The sequence below is a fragment of the Lissotriton vulgaris genome, chromosome 7, assembly GCF_964263255.1.
Source record: "Lissotriton vulgaris chromosome 7, aLisVul1.2, whole genome shotgun sequence".
Taxonomy (NCBI): Eukaryota; Metazoa; Chordata; class Amphibia; order Caudata; family Salamandridae; genus Lissotriton; species Lissotriton vulgaris.
In genome coordinates this window covers 1,307,111,630-1,307,138,271 of record NC_141695.1, presented here as the reverse complement: position 1 = coordinate 1,307,138,271, position 26,642 = coordinate 1,307,111,630, and the positions used below count along the sequence as shown (strand labels likewise).

The window sequence follows — 26,642 nt, the reverse complement described above, 5'->3', positions numbered from 1 at the left end:
GTGGGATGCCAAAATTGTTGAAATCAGGAAGCAAAACGGCCTTTCCTTGTTATAGCAAGAATGCCATACTAATGGCAGAACGCGCTGTTGAAATGAAAAAATAGCTATATTTATTTTTCAAGAATAAAGTACCCCAACTAAAAATATAATACCGTGAAACTTCAGAACATGCATATGTATGGACATCACATTCCCCCTGAAATGTGCCCATTTCCGCTTACTGCACCTATTCAGGACTAAATAGAAAACTCCTAGTTTTGATGAAATTAGACATATACCTACAGATATAAATCAGCCAGTTTCCCAATTTACTTTGCATTTTGAAAAACAGAATATAGAATATAAGGCATGTTTTGAGGGTCTCTTCCTGATATTAATTGCTCATAACCATCTCCTTTAGCTATGTTTTTTTGAGAGATTAAGGAAAATGAAAAAAGGCAAGAATTTATGATGGGCCAAATAGTTGCAGGAGTAATTGTGATAATACTACAGGGCTGATATTTTCGCAGGACTGATAATTCTTCATCACCTATTGCCATTTAGTGCACAAACATCATTACAGGCATTGAAGTGAGAATGTGCATTTATCACAATAATACATGTTGAAGTACAATGGATGTAATTTAGTTTGGTCACTAACTACAAAATGAATATGGAAATATAAGAATAAGATGAGAAAAAAATTAATACAGACCTACATGCCAACATAAATACCACAAAACTGGGTACAAAAAAATCAAAATATAACATAAGGGTGACAGGAATGAATCTGTACGGTATACCTATGAATCAGTAACGTATGTCTATGAATCAGTACGGTATGTCTATGAATCAGTATTGTATGTCAGTAAATTAGTACGGTAGGTCAGTAAATTAGTACGGTATGTCAATAAAATTTGACAAATAGACTTTTTATCAGCATTTAGGATAGCAATCATCAATACCCATTTTAATTTAAAATACATATTTATATATATGTTTGAGCTCACAGTAAAAGGCAATTGTAGTACCTACTCATTTAAATAATTTATTCAACTGGCTTTACTACACGTTCTATTCTTTGGATGGTACTAGGATGACTGCTAAACGAGATTCAATTCTAGTATACTACACAAATGTATTGTTTATATAAAACTCACCTTTAGCAGATCCCAACACGTCTGCATAGCTGAATCCTCCAACAAAAACTAAACCTCTAAAGGACTCCAGGGTAATTGCACCAGAGCAGAGGTCCTGCATGGTCACATCCCACACCTGAGAAGAGGGAACGGCAACATGAAGTACAGGATTGGCTTATGCTAGGACACGAACAAGTGACAAAGAGGGAAGACATTTGTATCTCCTCTGAGCACAGTTTAAAGATAACCGATATGGAAGAACCGGCTCCCTTTCCATAACTGCCTGGCACTGGAGGGAAGCAGAGACAGCTTTTCGACAGACGGGTATCACAAGGTGGTCATTTCTTAAGTTTACCCCCCATCTCCCCGTGCAGGTTTTGTGATAGTACCGAAGGGGCTCCTTGATATTGTTACACAACCCATTACATAATCAGATTGTGATTTGCCAAAACTCTCTCAAGATAGGGAAAGCAGAAGAAAGAAAAAAATACAGTTCTGGAGGAAGGTGCACTGCCGGGGCTCTGATTCTCAAACCAAGTGATAAAACAAGAAATGCTGCACATAAGACAACAAGAACAGGCAAATACATAGGCTCTTGGTAGCAGTACCAGGAATGTTGCTTTCCATGAATGAGTGTAATCTACAGGTACCAGAATGGCATAGGAGGCTCAGCTGTGGAGAGTAACATTGATGCCCAATTTCTATATATTGGAACAGAGAATCAAAGTGCCCTGATCTCACCTGAAAGCCAGCCATCAGTAGGGCAGCCACCATCTCACGATCCCCATTACTCCCCTCCTCCCGCAGGACGGCAACTCGAGGTGGAGACACACCTGTTAGTGAACAAAACTTGGTTACGATGTACACAGCTTATGCACTGTTAAAGCCTATGCACCCAGCTGTGAATGCATATTTTGCTTTCTACGTGTGCCATCAACCACAGCGAACTTTGGTGCTAGCAGATGTAACTGCAGAACATACAACAATGTAATCACTACACTGCTAATTGCATAACGATTCTCTATAAAGCCAAAGATGACCTTTAGCATAAAGAACATTTCCTAAATCCCACAAGAGGACTATCTGAATATTGCAGCAGAAGATGATGTCTAAGGCCAAAAGCGTAATGTAAAATGAAGAGGGAACAGAATCCTTTAAACAGTTAACAAATATAGAACTTAGAGTACTGTTGCCACAGCTCTAACACTCTTTGATCAACGCCTAGAGACTTGAAACCTCTGTAAATTACTATAACATCCACCATTCCAGAGCTCTGCGAGAAGTGTAGTGCAAAGGACATAATTACCTATTTCCTGAAGAATTGGAGACTGTTCTGAAGGGTCGAAGGAGAGCTTGAAGCTGGATCCGCTGCGTGTGCTAAGGCCAGCCTCTTCCTGCGATACACAGACTGGATTTGCCTGCAGCCTCTCCAACTGAAAGCTGGTGGACTCCCACAGCCCTCTGAGGTAAGCCATCTCCTCGCAGAGCACATTCTCACCATTTACACAAACTTTAACCTGGACAAAATCCAAGAGAAGGAAGGAATTACAAGGAAAATATTATTGCTTATGGACAAAATAATATAGACGAAAGAGAAACTGTGCTATTATTCAAATGCCCTTGAATGCATTCTATTTCCTCGTGCACAGCAAGCATGCTTAGTTGCGGACACTGTAGCCATCTTCATTTCTAGATCCTGTGGACTCTAAACCTGGCCCATGCATGCATGCAGTTGTACAAAGGCCAACAGTGGCTGAACAAAGGTTTGTGCAATACCAAACATCATTTGACTGTTCAGTAATATCCCTTCCTGCTTTCTCCTTTGCTCCACCAAATACTCATTATATCCTCTTTTTGTCTCCCTGTCCGATATTATACTACTCTTAACCAAGTCACATTCTGTGCGGCTGTGCTCCTTTATGGATAAAGGTCCCCCAACAGAGAAGGTATGTCCCCTCTCAGCGTCAATCAATGATGCAGAGTTCGACCCACTCCCGTCATTCTCGTTGTACAAGAATCTATCCCTCACTACCATACCTTGAAGATGGGATGCATCATTAATATATAGTCCCTATTCTGTGGGGCTCTGCCCCCCAACTGCCCTGCTGATACATCTTTCACTGACTATCATGCGCACACCACCAAAGTCGCTAGACATTTCTTGTGGTACTCTATGCTGGCTGTCACTCCCTTTCTCTGCCATCAAAAGGTTCTCTCACTGCCAGTTGAAGGCAATCTGCCCCTTAGTCCACCTTCTGGAGTAGGGCTACGTTCATGGGCAATGGATAAATACACCTTGAAGAGACCCAAAAACACAAAACAGTACAAGGTGTGCTTGAGTCTAGACTACAGCAACCAATACCTAAGGGAGCCAGCAAATTGGGTACATGGGTACTGATCTTTTTATATTTGTACATTGCACATTCATAATTTGAGGCACAGAGAGAAAAGGACATGCCCAGAAACTTTTTTATTTATTTAATATGGCCAATGGCACGTCCGAATGCTATTGCCATAATCACCAGATCACATCTCTAATGTGGATTATTTCAGAGTGAGCAGAGACTAATTCCACTCATACAAGCTCACCTTCACTTAGTCGGGGATTCTTGCTAAAGAAGGGGCAATGACTGTATGACAGAGTTGCAGCTACTATGCCCAAAGTATGTGCTTGGAGACAATACACTACAGTACTGTGTTAAGGAATTGCCCAATTAACTGTCTATCGGGATGCACTATTACTAATAAATGTGCATAATCACACATGTCCCAACATATATAATGTATTTCCTTTTTTCAAGAATGTCAGTTTGTATTATGCAACAGCCTAGAGAAGGCTTCAGGCCCCATAGGCACACTGGGAGAACAAGGAGGGGCGATGTATGGCCACTCTGCCTATGAGCAACAGTAAAACAAAGCAGGTTCTGCTCACCTGATAGCAGTGGTAACCATTCTATATTAATCCAACTCTACTAACTTACCAAAGACTGTGGCCCCTGTCCTGAAGTACAGCCAATCTTTATGCACTGCACTCCTGCCGCTCTGTACTTCTGAGCCACTGTGTCCACAGCAGATTCCTGGACCTCCAACACCAAGCCCAGTTCCTCTGCAAACAGTATCTCAAGAGCTGCAGATAGAAAGTATTCATCATACCAGAGAACGTGTGTACATTTTAAAGCAGATGTTCTTGTGCGTTAATTCACTATCATGAAAAAAGATTGTTGTCTGGTCTATTTATTTGGCTTGATTTTTTGGTGGGTTAGGTTACAATAAATCAACAGCAGTGAATTTTGCAAGGAAAGTATCAGTTAACTGTAACAAACGGTTTGTAGCATGTAGCGGTGTAGATTCACATGATGTGCACACTACTTTTACCTAGTGTTGGACTTCGAACATTCAAAGTTGTTTGTTCTTGAAGGAGTTTCAGTTTCAAGGGGATTCGTGTTCCCTTCCCTGAAACCCACAACACACAAGGACACATACTCCACTTCATATTGTGTTTTCCTCTAGGGTAAGTATGTGTGGAGCTGCAAAACACTAAGGGCTGACTACGATGTCTGGCAGAAAGCCTCCTCCTGAGAGTTGGAATCTCCTCTACCATGTCTGAATGCTTCCGTCCCACTTGGTCGGTTTCCAATCCGCCCAACCAATTACAATGTTCGCGGTCGGATTGCAAACTGCATGGTCTTTCCGAATCGGTTCCAAAAGGCAGTCGGAGAATTTGTGTTGGCCGGAACCAGATTGTACAGCTCTATGAACAGCGTTTCCGACCGAGCGATTACGATGTCTGTTTCCAACAGTCTTTCTGAGTTGGCCGGTCAGACAAAAAAAAGGCTGTTGGAAAGTGGCTTTGCGGGCTCTTAGCAGGACCCCCTCCAACCTGCGGCCTCTGGTTAGGGACCGAGGGGGTACCTAAAGGACCCCCCTGTAACACTCTGCACTGTGCAGCAGGCACCTTGGGGTGCACCCGACAGGGTGCAGGGTTTTCCTCAAACACCCCATTTCCCCATAGGAGCCTGTGTTGTCGGGCAGAACACAGGCTCCCATAGGAGTCAATGGGACTCCGACCTAACAGTGTTCACTCGCATCGTAATTGGTTGGGCGGAACCGCCGACCGCAAGTCGGTCGGATCCAATTTAGAGACGGAGTCGGGCAGAACGTTTCCACACATCATCATAATCGGCCCCCAGGTCGGTTGACTAGAAAATAAATGTATGCGTACTAAAGTGAGCATACATTCTGATGGTGTTCATATATTTTGTATTGTGCTCGCTTCCAGGAAGGTGGTTAAGGAGAATGTAAATCTAAAGCACTATAGGCTGCCTTACAAATATCTTACGAATGTCTGCAAGTGGGATTGTATCCAAATATGCATTCGTGGCTGCTTTTCGCAATTGAAATGCGTCCTACATACATCAGGGAGTGCACGTTTGGTTTGGTGATAAAGCTGAATTCACGTAATATGCAAAAAAAATAAAAGATACTGATTTGTTTTTTCTAGTGGACAAGCTGTGGGAGACATAATACAAGAAGGCCTCAGCCCATCAGTGCCTTTTCGGTTTGTGATTTTGGCTGTAAAACTGTATTTTGTCAGAAAAACTGTCATTATGTACCTACATAAGTTGTTCCTCTAATGACTAATCTTGAAGTTTACTAACGTTCCAGAGAAGAATGCCTTCTACAAGAGGAACTGCAGTGGATGTGAACTGAGTTGCTTAAAGGTTGCCTCCATAAGGTCAACAAGGACAATACTGAAGCCCCAGGAAGTAATTGGGAGGAGTTACCCGTTTAAGACCTTCCATGAAGACTTTAATGATAGATTGATGTTTCCTTTACCCATCATGAGTGCTTTTTCTAGGGGATCAGCAGAAGGGCCAGAAGAACCGGACTGTGGGTGAACAAGTAATTTTAATTATATTTATATATCGCTTACTACCCGTGGATTAGGTGGATTAGTGATAGATTAGTAAAGGGAAATCAAAGCTCTTAATTTGAGCAGTGGACATGTGAGTTTGTTAGTTGGAATGAATGGAGGGATAGAGGAAGGAAGAGTCTATGAAGTTTAATTGGGAGATCATAGTAGTAAGATAAGGTTTGAGATTAATCAAATGAGGGATAGAGGAGGGAACAGTCGAAAAAGGGACTAGAGAGATCATTTAGGTTTGGGATAAATTAAAGGAGGGATACATGAGGGAAGAATAGTAGTAAAATTAGGATTGTGGTTAGGCAAGGAGAGCTAGAAGAGGGAAGAGTCTATAAAGGGTTATTTGGGAGATTATAGTAGTAGAATAAGGTTTGGGATAAGTCAGAGAGTGGTGGATGAGGATGTAATGAAAGATGCATCAAATGAGAGGGTAGTAAATTAGAGAGAGTTTAAGTGGTTTTTTTTATGTTCCCATTTATTGGATTTACTTTTTCTACAGTAGAAGTAGAGTAACAAGTGTAGAGATACATAATTATATAGAAATGTATACATGTATTTGGAAAATATTAAAGAGATATAAAGTTGTATTGTATAAAGTTTCATATGTCCATGTATGGATAAACAGACAATCCGACTTTCAAGTGTTGCTATAAGTAAAGCTAATTCCTTATGTATTATTTTTTTCTTTTTATTTGCTAATATACATTTCTTTTTAGGTCTCGTGACCTACAATGCGCGCAAGCGCATTGAGGGAACGAGAATTCAAGTGGCCAAAATTATCGTCAAACCAAGGGCTTTCAGCCCCGCGGTTTTCATGAAGTTCACGTGAATCACGTGAGCAAACAAGCACGCGCATTCAGGCCAGCCCAGCACATCAAAGGGCTTCTCCTCCCCTAATTATCCATGGCCGGCCGCAGGCCGGCCGTAGTTTCAGTTTCCCAAGCCCGCCCCCATCCTCCACCCATCTCCTTTCACCATGCCTGCACTCTATACTGCTCAGCAAAACTACTCGTGCCTCGTTAGTCTGGGTTTTACCCACATCGCCTACAATAATGTCCTTTGAAATCTGCAGGCTGATTCATTTATCTGTTATTTGAGTCTCATTAATTTGGGTAATAGTAACATTTATTATGTACAGCGCTGAGAAACAGCAGAATTGCGGGTAAAGTGTTATATGCTTTCCCTGATGTATAATACTTCTTTACCTGAACTGCATTTATTTTTACGATTTCGAATATTTTAATTGTGTTAGACTTTTTGTAAAAGTAAAACGTTTTTGTGATGTCGTTTCAAAACAATACACTTTTAAACTATTGTGTTAGATGCAAACAAGTTATCGTTATTGTTTTATGTCACTTGTGTAATAGTTGATGGGTACAGCCCTTAGACAGACTCACTGCATCTGTGCAAATCATGCCACCTAACCGCCTCTGCAAAGATGCCACAGCGAGTCTGGCCTACCCCGGCAGAGCTTCTCTGACCTCGAAAAGACGTGCTATGTCATTTCAGCAACATCTGCCGCTCGATGCCAGTCAAAGAGGAGACGCAAAAAACACCTTGCCATTTGCATTCCCGACCCCCACCAGGCTCTCCCGCCCCCATCCGGCTTCCCTCCACGCATCTCCTTTCACCAGCAAAACTACTCGTGCCTTGTTAGTCTGTTTTACCCACATCGCCTACAATAATGTCCTTTGAAATCTGCAGGCTGATTCATTCATCTGTTATTTGAGTCCCATTAATTTGGGTAATAGTAACATTTATTTTTTACAGCGCCGAGAAACAGCAGAATTGCGGGTAAAGTGTTATATGCTTTCCCTGATGTATAATACTTCATAACCTGAACTGCATTTATTTTTACGATTTCGAATATTTTAATTAATTGTGTTAGACTTTTTGAAAAAGTAAAACGTTTTTGCAATTTTGCCACGAGAAATATATATTTTATGGTATCATTTATGGTGATGTCGTTTCAAAACAATAAACTTTTAAACTATTGTGTTAGATGCAAACAAGTTATCGTTATTGTTTTATGTCACTTGTGTAATAGTTGATGGGTACAGCCCTTAGACAGACTCACTGCATCTGTGCAAATCATGCCACCTAACCGCCTCTGCAAAGATGACACAGCGAGTCTGGACTACCCCGGCAGAGCTTCTCTGACCTTGAAAAGACGTGCTATGTCATTTCAGCAACATCTGCCGCTCGATGACAGTCAAAGAGGAGACGCGAAAAACACCTTGCCATTTGCACCCTGGTATGTCATTTCTGAGGAGTTGCTCCACTTCAGCTTTCCGCCCGCGGAATTTGAGTGACGGCGAAATGAATGCGCCTGCAAGCTTCATAAATAAAATTGCCCACTTTCCCACTGTCCCCCTTGGCCCTCAGCAAACTGGCACATGTCAGTCCCGCCCTGTCAAAGAAACATACACTCAGCCCTACAAATGTATCCGCTCGTACAATTTGCAGAGTACAGCGTGTCCTTGCTCACAGAGCAGCATACTGCGTGAAACGAAATGCGTTGTCAATTTGACATTTTGGGAAGGAGATCTCTGTTAATCAGTTTCCACTTTGTGTGTGCACGCTTGCTGATGCTGTGTGGTGGTGTGGTTCACTTATGTTCCAAAAGTGACACTTCGTTCTAACTTTTCTATAGTTTGGGACTAATAATGGCCCCTTTACAAGTAAAAGAGAAAAACGTAAATGAAAAACGTGGAATAGTGTGATGGAAAAATACAAACGTTGCAACTACTTGCAAGAATAAAAGTGGCTAGTCTTTAGAGATGTCTGTCAGGCGGGTCCTGAGATCATTATAAAGCTTGAAGGTGCCCAATGAGTGTAGCTGGTGCCAAGAATAAATAGTTTATTTCTTGATCAAAAAGCTCCACTAACCAAGCATCTAGGATGACATTTGGAGGAAAGGTGTAAAATGGTGGCAAAATCACCAAAGAATAGTGCTCAGGTGTGGCACACTAATGCATGCTCCCTAAAAACTGAAAGCTGCAAGAAAAGGTCACCAAAACGAGCACTTGTATCAAGAATTTATTGCAGCTTCCATTTAAAAAAGAGGAAAACGGGCACTACAGCACTGAAACACAAAATGTAAATGCATTTAATGCGAATTAAATTAAAGAGTACACAGTAGCACAGACAGGTTTTCGGCTGAGATCCCTCAGCCTAACATGGAAATATTGTATACAGACAGTAGATGTTTTAATTAGTGGACATATGAAAGCAATGCCACCTAAAACTAAAATCTAATAAATGCCTCAGTGAGTAATGCATTTTTTGTTGTTGCAGTTTTATATAACACAAACTTGTTTTGACCTATGGCACGAAAACCAGACTAGGAAACACATTTCTTTAGGGCTTGGGAGATAAAGTGATTTGTCCAGAACGGCAGGATGTTGAGCCCATGCCAGGATTTAAAGCTGGTTGCCTAATTCCAATGCCAACAGCTCTAGCTGCTAGGCCATATCCCCTTTGCTTTGTGTTTCAACAGCTGTGTGCATCCTATAGGTCATTAGTTTCAATGTCACCTATGGTTTTATTCTTCTGCGGCTGACAGCTTGAGTTACATTAAAATGCATAGCATTATCAACGCTTTCAAATGCAAAACTGAGTAACAAGTAGAAACAAGCACTGGCGTTGCCAATAGGTCTCGCAGTAGGAAAGTTGGAGCTATTGGTTTTGTAAATGACAAAGCCCTTTATGTTTTTAAAATGAAAACAAAAATAAAAGGCATTGTTATTTGCAATTGTAATAGCTCCAACTTTCCTACTACGAGACCTATTGGCAACGCCAGTGCTTGTTATTTTATATGTTCCCTATATTTCCATAGTGAAGCATTTATAGATACAATTGTTATGATCATATGTACACATTTTGATAGATAAAATAAAATGAGACCCATAAGCGTATATCAAATAACTTATGTCATCACCTACTGTGATAGATAAAATAAAATAACCTAGAGACCCACACTTGTATATTCAAATAGATTGTTTAATTTGTGTTTTACTTATTTTCACAACTCTACCTTTTATTCAGAGCTCCTCTCTGTGCAAAACGCCTACCAGGCTCCCCACAAACATCGGAACTAGCGCTGCTCTGGGGGCAAGATTGTCACGGCCGCCATCGCTGCTCAACGCGAGGCCACGCCCACCAGTTAGGCCACGCCCACCACCTCTCTCCCTAAATGTGCTTCCCACGCAAGTGCAGCGGACGAGCGCAGCGGGAGCGCCGTTTGCGCGCCTAAGGCAAGCCCGTCTGCGCCCGTCCGCGCCTGGCCCGTGCCCAGGGCCAGTCCCCCTGCCTGTCCGGCAGTCACTGGTCGCACGTGCTGGACCAGATCCCAGCTTTACGGCCTAAAGCCCACCACCTGCCCTTCCACCACTTGCTGTACCCCTGATCACTTGGAGGATGCCTCTTTCAACTGCCTTCAATGCAATTTTACGCTCCCGCCTTGGAGCCTTCGCCCCCCTCCCTGCCTCAGCCTGCCGAAACACCTGTCCCAGCCCCTGACGTTGAAAGCAGGGTTGCTTAACTGCCGTTCTTTGCCCCGCCACGCTAACGAGATATGGACGTCAATTATCTCCGACGCCTGGGATATCCTGTTCCTCACCGAGTCTTGGCTCACAGATACCTCTGCCCCCGATATCCAGCTTGCTACCCCTCCGGGTTACCTCTTAAAGGGCATCAATCGTGAGGGCGGCAAATCTGGTGGCGGTCTTGCCATCATCCTAAAATCCCACCTCAACTTGTCCATCACCAAATTAACGAACATCGGGATGATTGAAGCTCTGCACTTCACTATCGCTGACACCGCGGCTGTAGTATTGGCGGGCACATTAGTCTACAACCCTCCCACTGCCTCAACTCTTTCTTTAACGGCACTTACCCACCTACTGGCGGATCTCTCCCTCAAACACCAACATTTTTTGGTGCTAGGAGATTTCAACCTCCACGTGGACAATTCTCTCTGCTCTAAAGCTAACAACCTGCTAGAAACTATGCAGAGCCTGAACTTACTTCAGCTAGTCAAGGGCCCTACACACACAGCTGGGCACACCCTTGATCTAATCTTTGCTAATTTCTCCAATATCACTGTCCTCCTTCCCTCCCTCTCACCTGGTCTGATCACCATCTTATCCCTTTTAACCTTCAGCTAAGTTCGAGACCCGCCCTCACTACACTCAGGAAAGAGCTGGGAAGAAAATGGCACAAAGTCACTTGTGCTACCCTAGACCCCTTATTCAACTTCCAACCAGACCCTCTATCCAGTGACATTGATGGAAACGTTTCTAGACTCAATTCGGCATTGCTCCTTGCCATTGACTCCATCGCCCCCCTCAAACCCATCTCCTCTGCCAGAACCCGCCCCTCTGCCCCTTGGTTCTCTACTACCCTTCGTGAGGAAAAAAGCCGATGCAAACTACTTGAACGCAAGTGGCGGCAGAACTACGACCCTGAATCCAAAACCATCTACAAAATCGCTCTGAAAAAATTTCTGAAACTAAAAAAAGCCACCATGAGAGACTACTTCGCATTACAAATCTCCAACGCCAAGAACTCCTCTAAAACTCTCTTTAATATTGTCAAGGAATTTGTTAACCCCCCCGCCAGGGCCTCGCAGAACACCTCCAGCCAGGTTTTATGCGATGGACTTTCGGACTATTTCCTTGAAAAAATAGAAAAAATATGTACCTCATTCCCTACTGAGGTACCCCCCCGATCCCCCATGTGATGGCCCCGGAATCCGCTGCCTTGCAGTCCTACAACGAGTTGTCCCTCGAGACCGCTCTCAGGCTATTCACCCAATGCAGATCCGGCTCCCCCTCTGACCCAATTCCCGCTAAGACCATGGGTGACCTAGCTCCCTCATTGGTCAACTCTTTTCTTTCCATCTGGAATGCCTCCCTCCATCATGGCATCTTCCCAACGACGTGGAAGGAAGCTCTGCTGGTCCCCATTCTGAAAAAACCCGACGCCGATCCCACTAAATTCTCCAATTATCGTCCCATCTCCCTCCTCCCCAAACCCGCAAAAATCTTGGAAAAGGCCGTGCAGCTACAACTTACGGAGTATTTGGAAGATAACTCCCTGCTGCACGACTCCCAATCCGGTTTCAGAGCAGGCTTCAGCACTGAGACTGCTCTCCTGGAAGTGGCTGAGACTATCCGTGAAGGCGTGGATAGGGGCGAGGAGGCCATGCTGGTCCTCCTCGACCTATCCGCTGCTTTTGATATGGTTTCTCACAAAATCCTACTAAACCGTCTAAAGCAAGTCAGAATCGGTGGCTCCGCTCTCGCCTGGATCAAATCCTTCCTCACTGGCAGAACTCAGAAGGTGGTGCTCAGGCCTTTCAAGTCAGAGGGTAAACCCCTGCTGTGTGGTGTTCCGCAGGGCTCTGCCCTCAGCCCTCTGTTTTTTAACGTCTATCTCGCACCCTTGGCCTCAGTGGTGGAGTCTTGTGGAGTCAGAGTGGTCTCTTACGCTGATGATACTCAGCTGATATTCTCCTTTAGAGACCACTCAGACTCCACCTTTGCCAACTTCCGCCAATGTCTGAACAACATCTGTGATTGGATGACCAACAATCATCTTAGACTGAATGCTGACAAGACAGAAGTCTTGTTTTTTAACCAGAAAACTCCGATTTCCCCCAGTCTATGGTGGCCCACTGCACTTGACCCTGCACCCACTCCTGTCCAATCAGCACGTAACCTGGGCTATCAGTTCGATGACTCACTCTCGTGCAAAGCACAAATTAACAAGGTCACCTCTGCCTGCTTCGCGAAGCTGCGCATGATCAAGAAGATCCTTCCGTACCTTCCCTTGGATGCCCGCCGAACTGTTACCCAGGCCCTCATCACCTCTCACCTGGACTACGCCAACAGTTTATACGCCGGTGCCCCGCAATACCTGATCGATCGACTTCAGATCGTTCAGAATGCGGCTGCCAGACTGATAGGAAATATTCCCTACCGTCAGTCGGTTGCCGCCTATCGCAAAGAGCTCCACTGGCTCCCCATCGCAAGCCGCATCCAGTTCAAGATCCTCACCCTCGCCTTTCGAGCTATCAACGGCCTTGGACCTAGCTACTTGAAAAAGCGAGTGTCCATCTCTCAATCTGTCAGATCTCTAAGATCCAACAACCTGCGCCTCCTGACTGCTCCCCGCTTTCGACGTTCCAGAATGGGCGGCAGAGGGTTCAGCGTAATCACTGCCAAACTTTGGAACTGCCTCCCCCTCGACCTCAGATTCTGTCCATCTGAATCCATCTTCCGTGCTAAACTAAAAACCTGGCTGTTCTCCAAATTATGATCCCTATCTTGTAATAAGCTTGCTCCACTCCTCCTTCTCTGAGGTTCCGTTTCTAGCGCCGGGACACCCCTCCGGGGGTAGCTGCGCGCTGTACAAACTACTTAAATAAATATAAACTATGCAGTGACCTATATACATGTTAGCCAACAAATATATATATATTTTAATCATAATAAGGGCTCCGAGGTTTTATGGTAATTATTTTTTTCAGCATTTCCGTCTTAATCCATATTGATTCTTTGGCCATTTTGTCTGTATTGATCCATATTTATTTTGTGTCCATTTCCATATTTATCTGATAGACGCGCACTCATACTTTGAGGTCTGTTGTGTTTTAGCTATTTAAGCTGCTAAGCCTTACATAACAGTACATCCACTGGTAAATATTAGCATTATACCACAATGTATATTGACACATGCAGTTATTTAAAGAAATGTCACCCTATTTTTTTTAACTTAACATGCTGTCCATCTGCTCAGCTGTTGGGCTATAATTCACGAAAGACAGCACAACAGTACTCTATGCCTTCACTGGCACTTGCAAGGTCTAAGAATGGAAAATTAGATATTTTAGAGGTAATTCTGCTCATGTAGATATGCCCTCAGCTGTGGGAAAGTGCACCCTGCCTTAGGGCAGTGAGGCCTACTAGAAGGGTGACTTACCTATACCTTAGGCAATGCTAGTTGATATGGAACACAGAAAGTGTGCGATGGCGACTGTCGTTTTGTCTACACCAGGCCAAGCACGCTGCAGTGGCAGTCTGCTTGGCCTAGAAAAGGGGTCCCTAGGGGACTCTTCAGTCTTAATACCCTAGGTACCCAGGGACCATTTAATAGGGACTAACAGGGGGCCTGAAGGTGCAATTGCGGAATAGTTTTTAGGGAAGAAGCACTGGCACAGGGGACCTGGTTGGCAGGGACCCTGAGCACTACAATCAAAACCACATCAATACCTGTCAAAAAGTGGGGGGAAACCATGTCAAAAGAGGCACTTTATCACAACAATCATGGTGGGGAAAATGCTGATTTGGAGCAGCAATTCATGCACTCTGTAATGGCAGGCATTCTGTAATTTTTTCACTTGGTTCACTCAGGGTAGCACAAACAGTGCTTCAAGTCCTGGTGACCCCTTTAACTCCAATGCCCAGGTACTTTTATTAGCACCTACCAGAGACTTAAAAGGGAGATAAAGGTTTTGTCGATTGGGGTTTACCAATTTACTTACATCATTTTTAGGGAGAGAGAACTAGCACTCAGGCCTGGATAGCCAGCTCGAGTGCAATTTCAGAGTCATAAAAAGCATCTTGCAGTCCAAATGGGGGCAAAAAGTGGGGGGAAAATTGCATAAAGCCTGTTTTCCTACACAAGGTATTATAAACACATTCAGGACTGTTAGCCTCAACATATTTTAAGCAGCCTCAAATTACATTTATCTGCACACACTAACTTAAAGCAATAAAGATCCCAAGGATATATTACTTTGAGCCTTGATAAGGACAAAAATCTGTGATTCAAAAAGTAAACAAAATGGGTGAGACATTGCTACTCACAATGGCAGAGTGTCTTCCTTAAACTTGCCCTTTAGACTATTTCTGCATAGGTCTAGGAGGGCAAGAGCCAAGGCAGATTTACAGAATCATGATAAAGTAAACTATTTCCATTTAAATTCTCTGTACATAAAACAACCTCACGTGGTACGTTGAAAACCCCAGACTGAAAGAGATAATACCATCCAAGGAAGCACATGGGATTTAAAGATTCTGAGACAGATTTAATCCTTATTTGTATTTGGTCTATCAGGTATACTAAGTGGACGCCCACATCTTCACATCCGTGTCATACAGAGGTTGCATGGAATCATCAGTAAGATCTTTGCAATGATTTATAAATAAGATTGTTGTGGAACAAGTGGTGTAACAGATCACTGAATCCTTCAAGTTGAATGACATTCATTTGATAATTAAACCTACACTGGGTTAATGGAAAGGAATTATCAATATTACTGCTATCTTCATTTCTAGCAATCATCTCAATCAACTATGCTCAAATTGCACCCACAACAAAGAAGGCACTCTCTACCTTCTCATTGTGAGAAAGGTACAATTAAATTAAGACTGCAACCCAGGCTGACTAGTCAGACTACTTCCTCTGGTATTTCTCTCTCGTGTAAAGTGATCCCTACTAGACATCACAAAACACACAGACACTAAGTGAGAAACTTAAGAAATATGGATTTTCCATTGCATGCTTCATAGGTAACACCAGTGCTACACCACACTGTTTGAAAACATATATTCAAAAGATTGAATCACCAATCTCATAACAGTAATAGAGTTTAGGGGCACACTGGCCCCTCAGACATTTAAAAGACAGAAAGTCAAAAGATAAGCCAACTGGCTCTCAAAAGACGTAAACAAGCACAGGACAACATAAGGAGCCTTCAGCTCCTCAAAACATTGGGATTTAAGAAAACAAACACCTTAAAGCAACTTTATTTGAAAATAGTCTAGGGTCTGGAACTCTATTCCATCAGCCATTAAGACAATGCTGTCTTATGACTCCTTCAAGAAAGAAGACCCATGCCATCACCAAATAAATATATTCAGTCCTGTATATCACTGCTAATACTTAATGCTAGATTTTCAGAGGCAATATTTATTACCAGGAGAGACACTGAATTTCTGTTTAACTGTTATCATTTGTTGCTGACAAGAAGCAGTTCTTGTGTAAAGTGTTCTGCAACTTGAGCTATGCACAATTTCACAAATAAATAAACAAGCATCCTGCTTTTAAAATGGGTGATAATAAATGAGTTAGCCCTGTACAAGAAGACATTTATCATAAGGTGCAGTCACTGCACACAATTCAACATGACATATGTTAAATATAAGTTCATTTAAAAATGAATATTTCGCTGGTTTCAAACCTTATGGATACATATCGAGTAGTGCATTTATATAATACAGATTGTAGGAAATTGCCTTTTTTGCGTGGCCACCTCACATTGTTCGGGATTTGATGGGCCCTATATTTTTACTGGTTTTAGAACTCTGCACACTTTACCCCTGTTAAACAGTAGTGAAGTGCCTGTGCTCCCCTTAAATATGGTTACATTTTCGTATTAATTGGAACCTTTAACCTGCCTATAAATACATTGTATACGGTACAAAGTGCATCCAGGTCTTGGACATTCAAGTGCTACTTGTGGATTACAAGGCCTATTCTACCATCCACTACAGTGGCAGCGCAAACATGGAATCAGGCTTACCCTGTTTAGCCGGACTGCTGCTGTTTAACCTGCAGTATCACTGGTTAAAATAATCTTTTAGCAAGGACAACCTTCCACTCTAAAATATGTAAATCCCCCCTACGTCTTGTATGCAGCCCACAAGGTAGAGTGCATGACATTTAAAACCGGGACATGTAGAAAAATTAATATTACCATCTACCTACAGTGACAAGAACCAAAAAGCAATTTCCACGGTGGGAAGTCTAGCTGTCCTATGTAGAAAACCAGAGTACAGATTAAAATACTAATACTGCTAACTCGGGAAAGCAGCCAGCTAGAAAAATAATTTCCCAACTGTTTTAATACTAAGCACAAATCAAATTTAAAAAAGTTGGATGTTTAATAAATGGTAAGGAAAAGCAAATTTTAGAAAGTTACCCTTCACCTGCCTGAACTGTCAGTAGACTAATTTGCATTGGTACTCCAGTTTCTCTCAGCCAGTGATTAGCCTCGAATAGATGTAAAAAATAACCCTGGGCGTAGTGCGCGAAGTAGCGCTACGCCTAGCTATGCGAAGTGCACTTCACACTAACCGAGCTACGCGTAGCACTAAGCGAACTGCGTAGTAGCCTGTTCGCACTATGCAAGATGCAGTTTTCAATTAATGCACAGTGCGGACAAGCATCCGGCACTGTGCAATTATTGAAAACTGCATCTTGCACAGTGCAAGCTGTAGTTTTCTGCAGCTCAAGTAGATTTTTACTCGAGCGGCAGCTTTCTTAACGCGGACTGGTAGTTTCTCATTTTGCTTGCTCGCGGTCGCCAACTTGACGTTGAGGACCGCGAGCAAGCAAAAAATGACCACTGCGCTACGCTATGAATTTTCCACTCTGCTACGTGCAATTCGCGTAGTGCGAAGTACCGGAAACTTTGCAAACTACGTGAGCGTAGCGTAGTGCTTTGCCCACGGTTAGTAAAAAAGGTTTGAAATGCTTGCCAGGAGCAAACAATAGGCTGACCATAATCAGCAGAGATGATTCCTCTCAGTTCAACAGACTATGCAGAGTATGGGCAGTTTTTTTGACAGCATAGTGTTTAAGCCTGCTTGACACGTCTTTTGGCCACATGTAACATTTGGGGTAAACCTGAATAAGGAGCCATGACAACTCTTGTGTATTACTTTACAGTTTATGAAGGGCCCTGCAGTTGCCCTACCAGCTTTCGGTCTCTGCTTTTGTTTTGGGTACAGTGCCTGCCTCAAACTGGATTTTAGTGTTAAATCTGGGAGGACACTAGGATTACCACAGTACAATTCCTCACAAACGGCCCCAGCGCCCAAGTTAAGTGTAGACAACACCTTCACCGTCTCAGATTTGCTCTGACATACTGCATTTTGGGCCTGTTTGCAGTAAAGCACACAGCAGCTCCTGAAAAATTAGATAGGTCAAGGCATTCAAACCATTACCCGATTGAATAAAGACATGACAGAAGTCATGTCCACTCACTAGCTGTTGCCAAGAAGAAATGTGGCATCACCAGATACTCACTTCAGAACACCTTCTAGATTGCAGTTGATCAGAAGATTGGATATGCTGTCTGACCTGAGAGGAACTCTGGAGAACTGCACCTGCTCACTCTTGTACACAGGACAAAGATGTGGACTCCAAGGGTCAGTCTGCTGACCTCCTCTTTGGCTATAGGAAGACAATAAGCTGCAATACGCCTTTTCATGTAAATGCCCAACTAAGCAGTGGCAACTAGACCTGTGTCTCCCCTGAAGTCATAGTGCCTTGTACTCTTGTGATTGACTGGGACTTAAAAAATAAAGTTAGAAGGTAAAATTGTTGACCAGGATAAACCTGGTTGGTGTATCTCCCACACCCCATCGCAGTCTGCCTCAAATCAAGCCTTTGGTCCCAATCTAACCTTTGTGCTTCTTGGCACTATTTTTACTAAAAACCTCCAAAATTCATATCTCCAGTTCCCCTTATTGGATTTGTCATTTTAGTATCATTTTATTTAATACATCTTTATCTATTTTTCTAATTCAGTTTGGGATTTTTATTGATTTGCATTTGGACTTTATTACAGTTTTAGTACTACAGAATTACTTTACACATTGCCCCAAGTTAAAAGTGCCTGCTCTGTGCCATAGCTACCAAGGGATTGAGCTCAGGTTAATTAATATAGGGCCTTTTCAGGTTCACCTTGTTAAGGGTTGCAATTATTTCCTTAGTTGAGAAATCAACTCCCACAATAATTAATCCAATTTTGTACATTGGTGTACATTTTGTAGCGCAAAAGTAGTAACAGCCTGCACTGAATTAAAAAAAAACATTTCGAAGATCATACAAAATCTGTATGCTAATATATTTCTGCACACTTTAACTTGCTTCTGCAGGGAAACAGTAGCAAACTGAGCCACTTTAAATCCTGAAAACTTCCATAATAGATGAGGCCTTTCAAATGGGAAGAGTTAGTCACTTCTGGCATGGTTGCCTTACTTGTTTCTCAGAAAACAGAAATAGGGGAGTCCATACAGTTCCTGCCAGGAACTGTTTGTATCCCCTATTTCCCTATTGGCCAGTCTACTTCTGCAGTGAAATAAGAACACAGTCACTTGCACATATAAGTTCAGTAATTGAAAGACCTTACTCGGAGGCAAATCCTCTCCCCATGTGTTTCTGGTGATTAAGTATGTTTCATAGATCCCTCCCTTCACAAGTCACACTTCATACTCACCACTGGCTCTAGGCACAGAAAGGTCCACTTCCATTCCACAGTTTCCTGCAAATGCCATCTCCAGCAGGCAGGTAATGAGCCCCCCATCACTGACGTCATGGCCAGCACTCACCAAAGAATCTGGAAGACATGAAATGCAGTTACAGCAAAGGGCTCTTCTATAAGTCAAAGGGTCTCTTCATCGATTAAAAAGTTATTTTGTATTGATAGTATGGATGTGTCTTTTAGTTGAATGTAAGAACAAGTTACTATATTATAATAGAGTGCATGGATGCATGAGTGAGCGATTGAGGGCATGTACAAAGGGTGAATGGGTGCATGAATCAATAACAGAATAAGAGCAAATGGATGGCTGGATGAATGGTTGAGTGTATAGATGATTACCTGTTACAGCAATCTTCCAAGCAGAGGCCTCACACAGCTGTAGCGATAATGTAATAAAGGAATTCCAAAAAAAAAACAATAATATGCCAGTGCAAGCATGACAGCAGTGCTGGGCACCACCATGCCAATAATGGAAATAATATTTAAAGACTTGACAATATTATGCCAGCAGAAGCAATACACCATGGGTGACCACTATCGTGCCAAATACCTAAAATATACCAAACTTTTCACCTTCAGGCAAGTGCAAACATCCCGGGCAGGTTACACAGAGCACACCTTTAAATACATAATTGCACCTTTATTGAAGGACATTGTGGTGTTAAAGCAATCAGAGGCACACTGCCCCATACAATGTCTATATTGAATCAGTGATGCAAGGTGAGATCATGCACACTCCTTGTTAATAGAACCAGAGAGGTACCAATGCCTGCTTACAGCAAATATCACTCTGTTTAGGTTGATCCTGGGCAGCGCATGCACTGCTCTGCGAGGCGTGCTGTATTAGAGTATGAACTTGAAGCCTCGCCCATATTTTTCACTGGCTTGTGTCTTTGTCCTTGCTTCCACTTAAGAGGCCACGCCCCTTTCTTTTTACATGGCTTATCTAAAGAAATGGGCGTGGCCTCTATTAAGTGCAATCGCAGCATGGGGCGATGGAAACAAATATTTGCAATTCAATAGGTCTCACATTTGCAAGATTTTAAGCTATTGACATTTACAGTGCCAATAGGTCAAAGTCTTGTAAATGCAAGACCTACTGCATTGCAAATGCTCGTTTTCATAATGAAGCTATGACCAAATGTGCTTTTGATTAACAATACTTGCACATCCTGACATGGAAAGACATGGTAAAGGCAAGAGTAGCACTAGACATACCCTTTAAACTGGTAATTAGGTGAATTCATCTAGGAATTCTTCTCATGTAGACCATGTCTCCCAGGCTACCTGGTGGGAGCTCTAGAAAAGCACATGAAGGCAATGTAATGAGAGTGCTACAAAACTCTCTAAATAAAAAAAAACACATGTGACGAAGAGGCAGACAGTGCAACCAAAAGCTTATCACTTCAGAAGATATGTGTAAAAACACATGTGACGAAGAGGCAGACAGTGCAACCAAAAGCTTATCACTTCAGAAGATATGTGTAAAAACACATGTGACGAAGAGGCAGACAGTGCAACCAAAAGCTTATCACTTCAGAAGATATGTGTTTTTAGTGTGTTTAAGGAAAGAGGTTATCTAAAGGAATCCCAATCAACAATATACCGAGTCAACCACATCCAGATAGAAAGTGTGGAGCATAACCAAGTTTTCAGTCATATGTTCCAGCTATGTGGGTGGCCAGGTAAATAGAGTTCTTCGGCAGATTCCTAAACCATATTTCTACAGCCAGGTGGGATAGTGCTACTTGTCTGTGTGCTTAAAAAGATCATAATAATCTAATGAACAAGTTACTTACCTTCGGTAACGATATATCTGTAAGAAACAAGTATTAGATTCCTTACCTTAGAATATCCCCAGGCGTCAGACTGGATCCGGAAATTTTTGCGTAGCAGTACCCTTGCGCGTCGGTAGGCGTCGTCCGCGGCTCCGCTTCCATCGTCGGCGTGATGACGTCGTCTGAGTACTTAGACGCCGCCTCCGCGCTCTGATGTCAGTTCTTAGACACAGTTTTCTCCGCGCCAGAAACGCAAGGCCATGTTAAAAACCAACACTGGTGCCATTGAAACTAGGGCCCTGAAAGGGGATGACCTCAACCCTAGATATCGGTTCGCAGAACGGGGAGGATGGGTGGGGCGGTAAGGAATCTAATACTAACTACTGTTTTACAGATATATCGTTACCGAAGGTAAGTAACTTGTTCATCTGAAAGAAACAGGTTAGTATTAGATTCCTTACCTTAGAATAGATACCCCAACAATACCAACCCCGGTGGTGGGTCTGCGAACCAATGATCACACCAGAAAGTCCTGGAGGACGGAACGGCCGAAGAAGCAATGCCTCCGGACTCGGCTGTCCAGGCAGTAGTGCCTTGCAAACGTGTGCGGTGATGCCCACGTAGTTGCCTGACAGATGTCCTGCAAGGGGACTCCCCGGCCCAGAGCAGTGGTAGCCGCCGTGGCCCGAATGGACTGGGCCCTCAGCCCAACAGGAGGTTCCTTCGTCGCCAAGGAGGAACAAGCCTTGATACACAAGACGACCCACCGAGAGATGGTCCGCTTGTGCACCCACGTAACCAACAAAGAGTTGGTCATCCACCCGGAACTGACGTGTGCGATCCAAATAGAAAGAGAGCGCACGTTTTGGGTCCAGACGGTGGAGCCGCTCTTCCTCTTTAGAGGGATGCAGAGGCAGAAAGAAGGTGGGCAAGGTGATGGACTGCCCAATGTGGAAGGCTGTGACAACCTTGGGCAGGAAAGAAGGTCTAATCTGCAACATAACCTTGTCCGGATGGACAGAAAGGAAAGGGGGTTTGGATGAAAGAGCCTGGAGCTCACTCACTCTCCTGACAGAGGTGATGGCAACCAGGAAAGCAGTCTTCAGAGTAAGAAGGCGGAGAGGACAGTTGTGAAGAGGCTCAAAGAGAGCGCACATCAGGTAGGTAAGACCAAGGTTCAAGTCCCACTGAGGCATCACAAACGTAACAGGGGGAAACATGTGCGTGATGCCTTTCAGTAAAACGAGTTACAATAGGAGACTTGAGCAAAGATGGTTGATCAGGCAGCTTTAGAAAGGCTGAAAGGGCAGAAAGGTAGCCCTTGATAGTGCCCAGAGCTAAGCCCTGCTGGGCAAGAGAAAGAAGGAAGAGAAGAACCTCAGAAAGAGGGGCAGAGAGAGGATCCACAGCCTTTGCTGTGCACCATGCCACAAATTTGTTCCACCTGCAGGCGTATACCGACTTTGTGGAGGGACGCCTGGCTGCCAGAATAACATTACAGACTTCAGGAGGCAAGTCAAATGGCCTCAACTGTCGCCGCTCAATCTCCAAGCATGGAGGTTGAGACTGGACAGGATCGGGTGGAGGACCGTCCCCTGCTGCTGCGACAGTAGGTCCTCCTGAAGAGGCAGACAAACCGGGGGATCGACTGACATACCGAGTAGCTCGAGATACCAGTACCTTCGTGCCCAGTCCGGAGCCCCAAGGATGACTTGGGCCCGGTCACGTTTGATCTTCAACACTCTGGGCAGAAGTGGTATAGGCGAAAAGGGGTACAACAGTCCGCAACTCCACTCGCGACGAAAAGCGTCTCCGAGCGAGTGCTGCCTTGGAAATTCCAACGCGCAGAACTGATGACATTGCAGGTTCTCTTCGGTGGCGAATATATCTAACCAAGGCTCTCCCCACTGCAGAAAGAGACCTTGCGCCACGTCAGAGTTTAGACGCCATTCGTGATCCATCATGCAGTTCATCCGCCCTGGCGTTCAGAGAACCTGCCAGGTGTTGAACCACCAGGGCTTGTTGCAGTACCACATGGCGGTGGTGTTGTCCGTGAACACCTGCACTACACTCCCTCGGACAGAGGGGAGGAATGCCTTCAGTGCTAGACGAATCGTCCGCAGCTCCAAAAGGTTGATATGGAGCCGGGACTCCGCCGGAGACCAGAGGCCTCTGATCTCCGCCTCTCCCATGTGGCCTCCCCAGCCCTGGAGGGACGCGTCCGTCACAACTACGTGCTCCGGTTGGGGAAGGGAGAGGGATGTGCTGCTGACCCAATTGCGGTCCGTGAGCCACCACTGCAGCTGTCTCGCAGTGCCCTCCGAGATCAGGATAAGGTCGGACAGGTTGCCCTGAGGCTGGGACAATGAAACTTCAGGTCCCATTGCAGAGCCCGCATCCGCCATCTGGCGTGATGCACCTGAAGGATGCAGGAGGCCATCAGCCCCAGAAGCCACAGTGTCAACCTGACCAAGACTCGGGATAAAGGCTGAAAGATTGGAATCAGAGCCTGAATATCCCGAACCCGCTGTTCGGGAGGATAAACCCGAAACTGCGCCGAGTCTAGAACCGCTCCGATGAAGAGGAGCTTCAGGGAGGTGTACAGGTGTGACTTCGGTACATTGATGGAGAACCCCAGCTGGTGCAGGAGGTCTGGCGTCGTCTGGAGGTGGCTGACGACTGTCCGGGGCGAGTCCGTCATCAACAACCAGTCGTCGAGGTAGGGGAAGACTGAAACCCCTAACCTGCGCAGATGAGCTGAGACCACCGCCATCACCTTCGTGAACACCCGTGGGGCGCTGGTAAGGCCGAAGGGGAGCACGGTAAACTGAAAGTGCTCGTGGCCTACCGCGAACCACAGGTAGCGCCGGTCGGCCGGCAGGTCGGGGATGTGGAAATAAGCGTCCTGCAAGTCTAACGCTACCATCCAGTCTCCTGGGTCCAGGGCAGCTAGGACCTGAGCCAGGGTCAGCATTTTGAACTTCTCCTTCCGGAGGAAGCTGTTGACGTTCTGTAGATCCAAGATAGGGCGTAGGTCCCCTTTGCCATTTTCGGGTACCAGAAAGTAGTGGGAGTAGCAACCACACCCTACTTCTGGCCCAGGAACGCGCTCGATCGTCCCCTTGGCCAAGAGGGCCGTAACTTCTTCCTGCAGAAGTCGCAAGTCATCCCCCGACACGCCGGGGGTGGGTAATTGGGTGGGGGTGGGGGGGGATAGTTGGAAGAGCGATGACGTGTCTTCGACTTCTTGTGCTTACCTGATTACCTGACGACTTCGAGCCTGAAGAGTGATGGTGACCCCCGGAGCTGTGATGGTGACCCCCGGAGCTATGATGGCTCCGACCTTGCGACCGGTCCCTCGACCTCCGTCGGACCGGGACCTCTCGCGGCACGGGCCAACTGCCGGAGCTCGAGCCGCTTGCGTAACCGCTCCCGCCTAGCTTTCGATGTCAGGGCTCGGCAGTCGGGGCAGGCCTCGTCATCGTGGTTGCCGCCGAGACAGTGAAGGCACAGGCGTGAGGGTCGGTTACCGACATCAGCCGGTTGCAGCCCTCACAGGGTTTAAATCCTGGCATCCCTACCAGCACCGTTCGGAGTTGAAGACTTCGAAATTGATCAAAAAGGATCGTAAAAAGTTTAGTCAAAAAGTGATTAGGGCACCACTTTTTCCGGATCTGTGCTGGTGGTGCGGAAAAAAGAAGAACTGACGTCAGCCTGCGGAGGCGGCGTCTAAGTACTCCGACGACATCATCACAGCGCCGACGGACGCGGACGACGCCTACCGACGCGCAAGGGTACTGCTACGCACAAATTTCCGGATCCAGTCTGACGCCTGGGGATATTCTAAGGTAAGGAATCCAATACTAACCTGTTTCTTTCAGATATTCTGTTTAGATCAGTGCCCTTCTCGCTAACACAGTTAGAAAATAGTATTATCAGCTTGAGTTTCAGGCTACAGATGTTCTTTTGTCTGGAGTACATTTTGGGGTCCACAACCAGAGGGGCCAAATGTCCTACAGAAACAAAGGGAACTCCCTGAAGAAGAGGCTTCCACCAGCTGATATTTCAATCCAACGTAGGAGAGATGGAAAGTGGCAGTGGAAGCCAAAGGAGCAATTTGGTTTAGTCACTACATCAAGTAAATTAGTTTGCAAGTCTTTGGCGCAGAGGCCGACTTCTTTAAGAGATTATAAACGGTTGAGGACTACTAACAGCATTTTATCTAGATGTGTTCAGGTTTGGAACGGTATAGCAATAGCATTGAGACAAACATTTGCTCTGTTTCAGAGTACAGGACACTGTAAAACATCATCTCAAGATCTGCCACCTCCACTAACAGTTGCAAAACGTCTTTCTTGTAGCGGGTAGAAGATAAACAACATTGGGATCTGAAGGACCAATGAGTTACTGTTCCTGGGAAACTCTCGCCATTTGCTGAGATTTCGTTAAGTGGAGTGGCACTCACCGTTCCTCCAAGGACAGATCTGCCCTCTGGGATTCCTGTGAGTCAATTCTAGTTCTTAGAGTCTTGTAGAATCTGCAGTGGACAAAAAGCAACTCCCGGGCAGGGAGATATTTTAATTTCTTTGTCAATGTGCATGAAGAACTCTCTGGTACTGACTTCTTTTAAAACCAATATACAAACCCTATGTTTTTGGAATACAGTACGAAAGAGCTGAAGGAGTAACCACAATTTTAAACCAGAGAGAAGAGGAAGGATTTTAGCCTCACCAGACAAGTGGAAGTTCACAGCATCATGCTTTGAAACGTTTTATCAGCCTGGATGGCGCACTAAGAAGGTTTTAGTTCACATCATACCCCACAATGAGTCGGTTGTCAAATCTTTTGGTCAGTGATGGCAAAAGACCAACAAAAATTTTTAGAAAAGTATATGGTCAATCTGGTTTGACTACCTGTTTGTCTGAGCACAAGAGCAGCATTATAGTAAATTCAAAGACACCATGTTCCCTTTGTGATCCATGATCGTGGTCTAAACTGCTTAAGAGATATTCTTTCTATATTTCCTTGTTCTACTTTCAGGAGTCATCCTGAAAAGGGAGGCATGACTTTAGGCCCGGTTTGTAGGGCAGGAGGATAAACATAGTACTTCTGAATGGGGATCACATTCTTGTTCCTGTGATCACATAGAAGACATCCGTGGGATAATAGCCACCACATTGCTCAAAATACTCCACTGAAGGGAATCTGAGGTACTGTTCAAGTTAAGTCTGGTTGTGGTGGCTTTACATCTGAAGTGGTTACAAACGGCTTAGGAGACTTTGTGTGGAGGGACCAAAACAGTAGGGGATCTTCTCACTAGCACTATGCAACAACGTCCTTAAAAACAATATTAGCTAAGGATTTTAAAGAAGGCTAGAAACGTGGGTCACAGGTTACTCTAGGGCTTTGGTCCTCACAGGGTTAAGTTAGAATCCAATTAAGCTACGGCTAGGAATACAAACAATTGCAGAGGTTAAGGGGGG

The 26,642-nt window shown here is 44.5% G+C and overlaps 1 protein-coding gene across 1 annotated transcript in view; it reads right to left on the bottom strand.

The window, feature by feature from the left end:
* PFAS (phosphoribosylformylglycinamidine synthase) overlaps positions 1–26,642 on the bottom strand; it is a 371,702-nt gene that overhangs the window by 28,479 nt on the left and 316,581 nt on the right. Inside the window, exons 22-26 of the mRNA XM_086931905.1 lie at positions 19,337–19,456; positions 4,100–4,245; positions 2,425–2,635; positions 1,860–1,951; positions 1,140–1,254 (exon numbers count right to left, since the gene is read on the bottom strand). Of these exons, the coding sequence (XP_086788031.1) occupies positions 1,140–1,254; positions 1,860–1,951; positions 2,425–2,635; positions 4,100–4,245; positions 19,337–19,456 (684 nt within the window). The remainder of the gene's footprint in view (positions 1–1,139; positions 1,255–1,859; positions 1,952–2,424; positions 2,636–4,099; positions 4,246–19,336; positions 19,457–26,642) is intronic.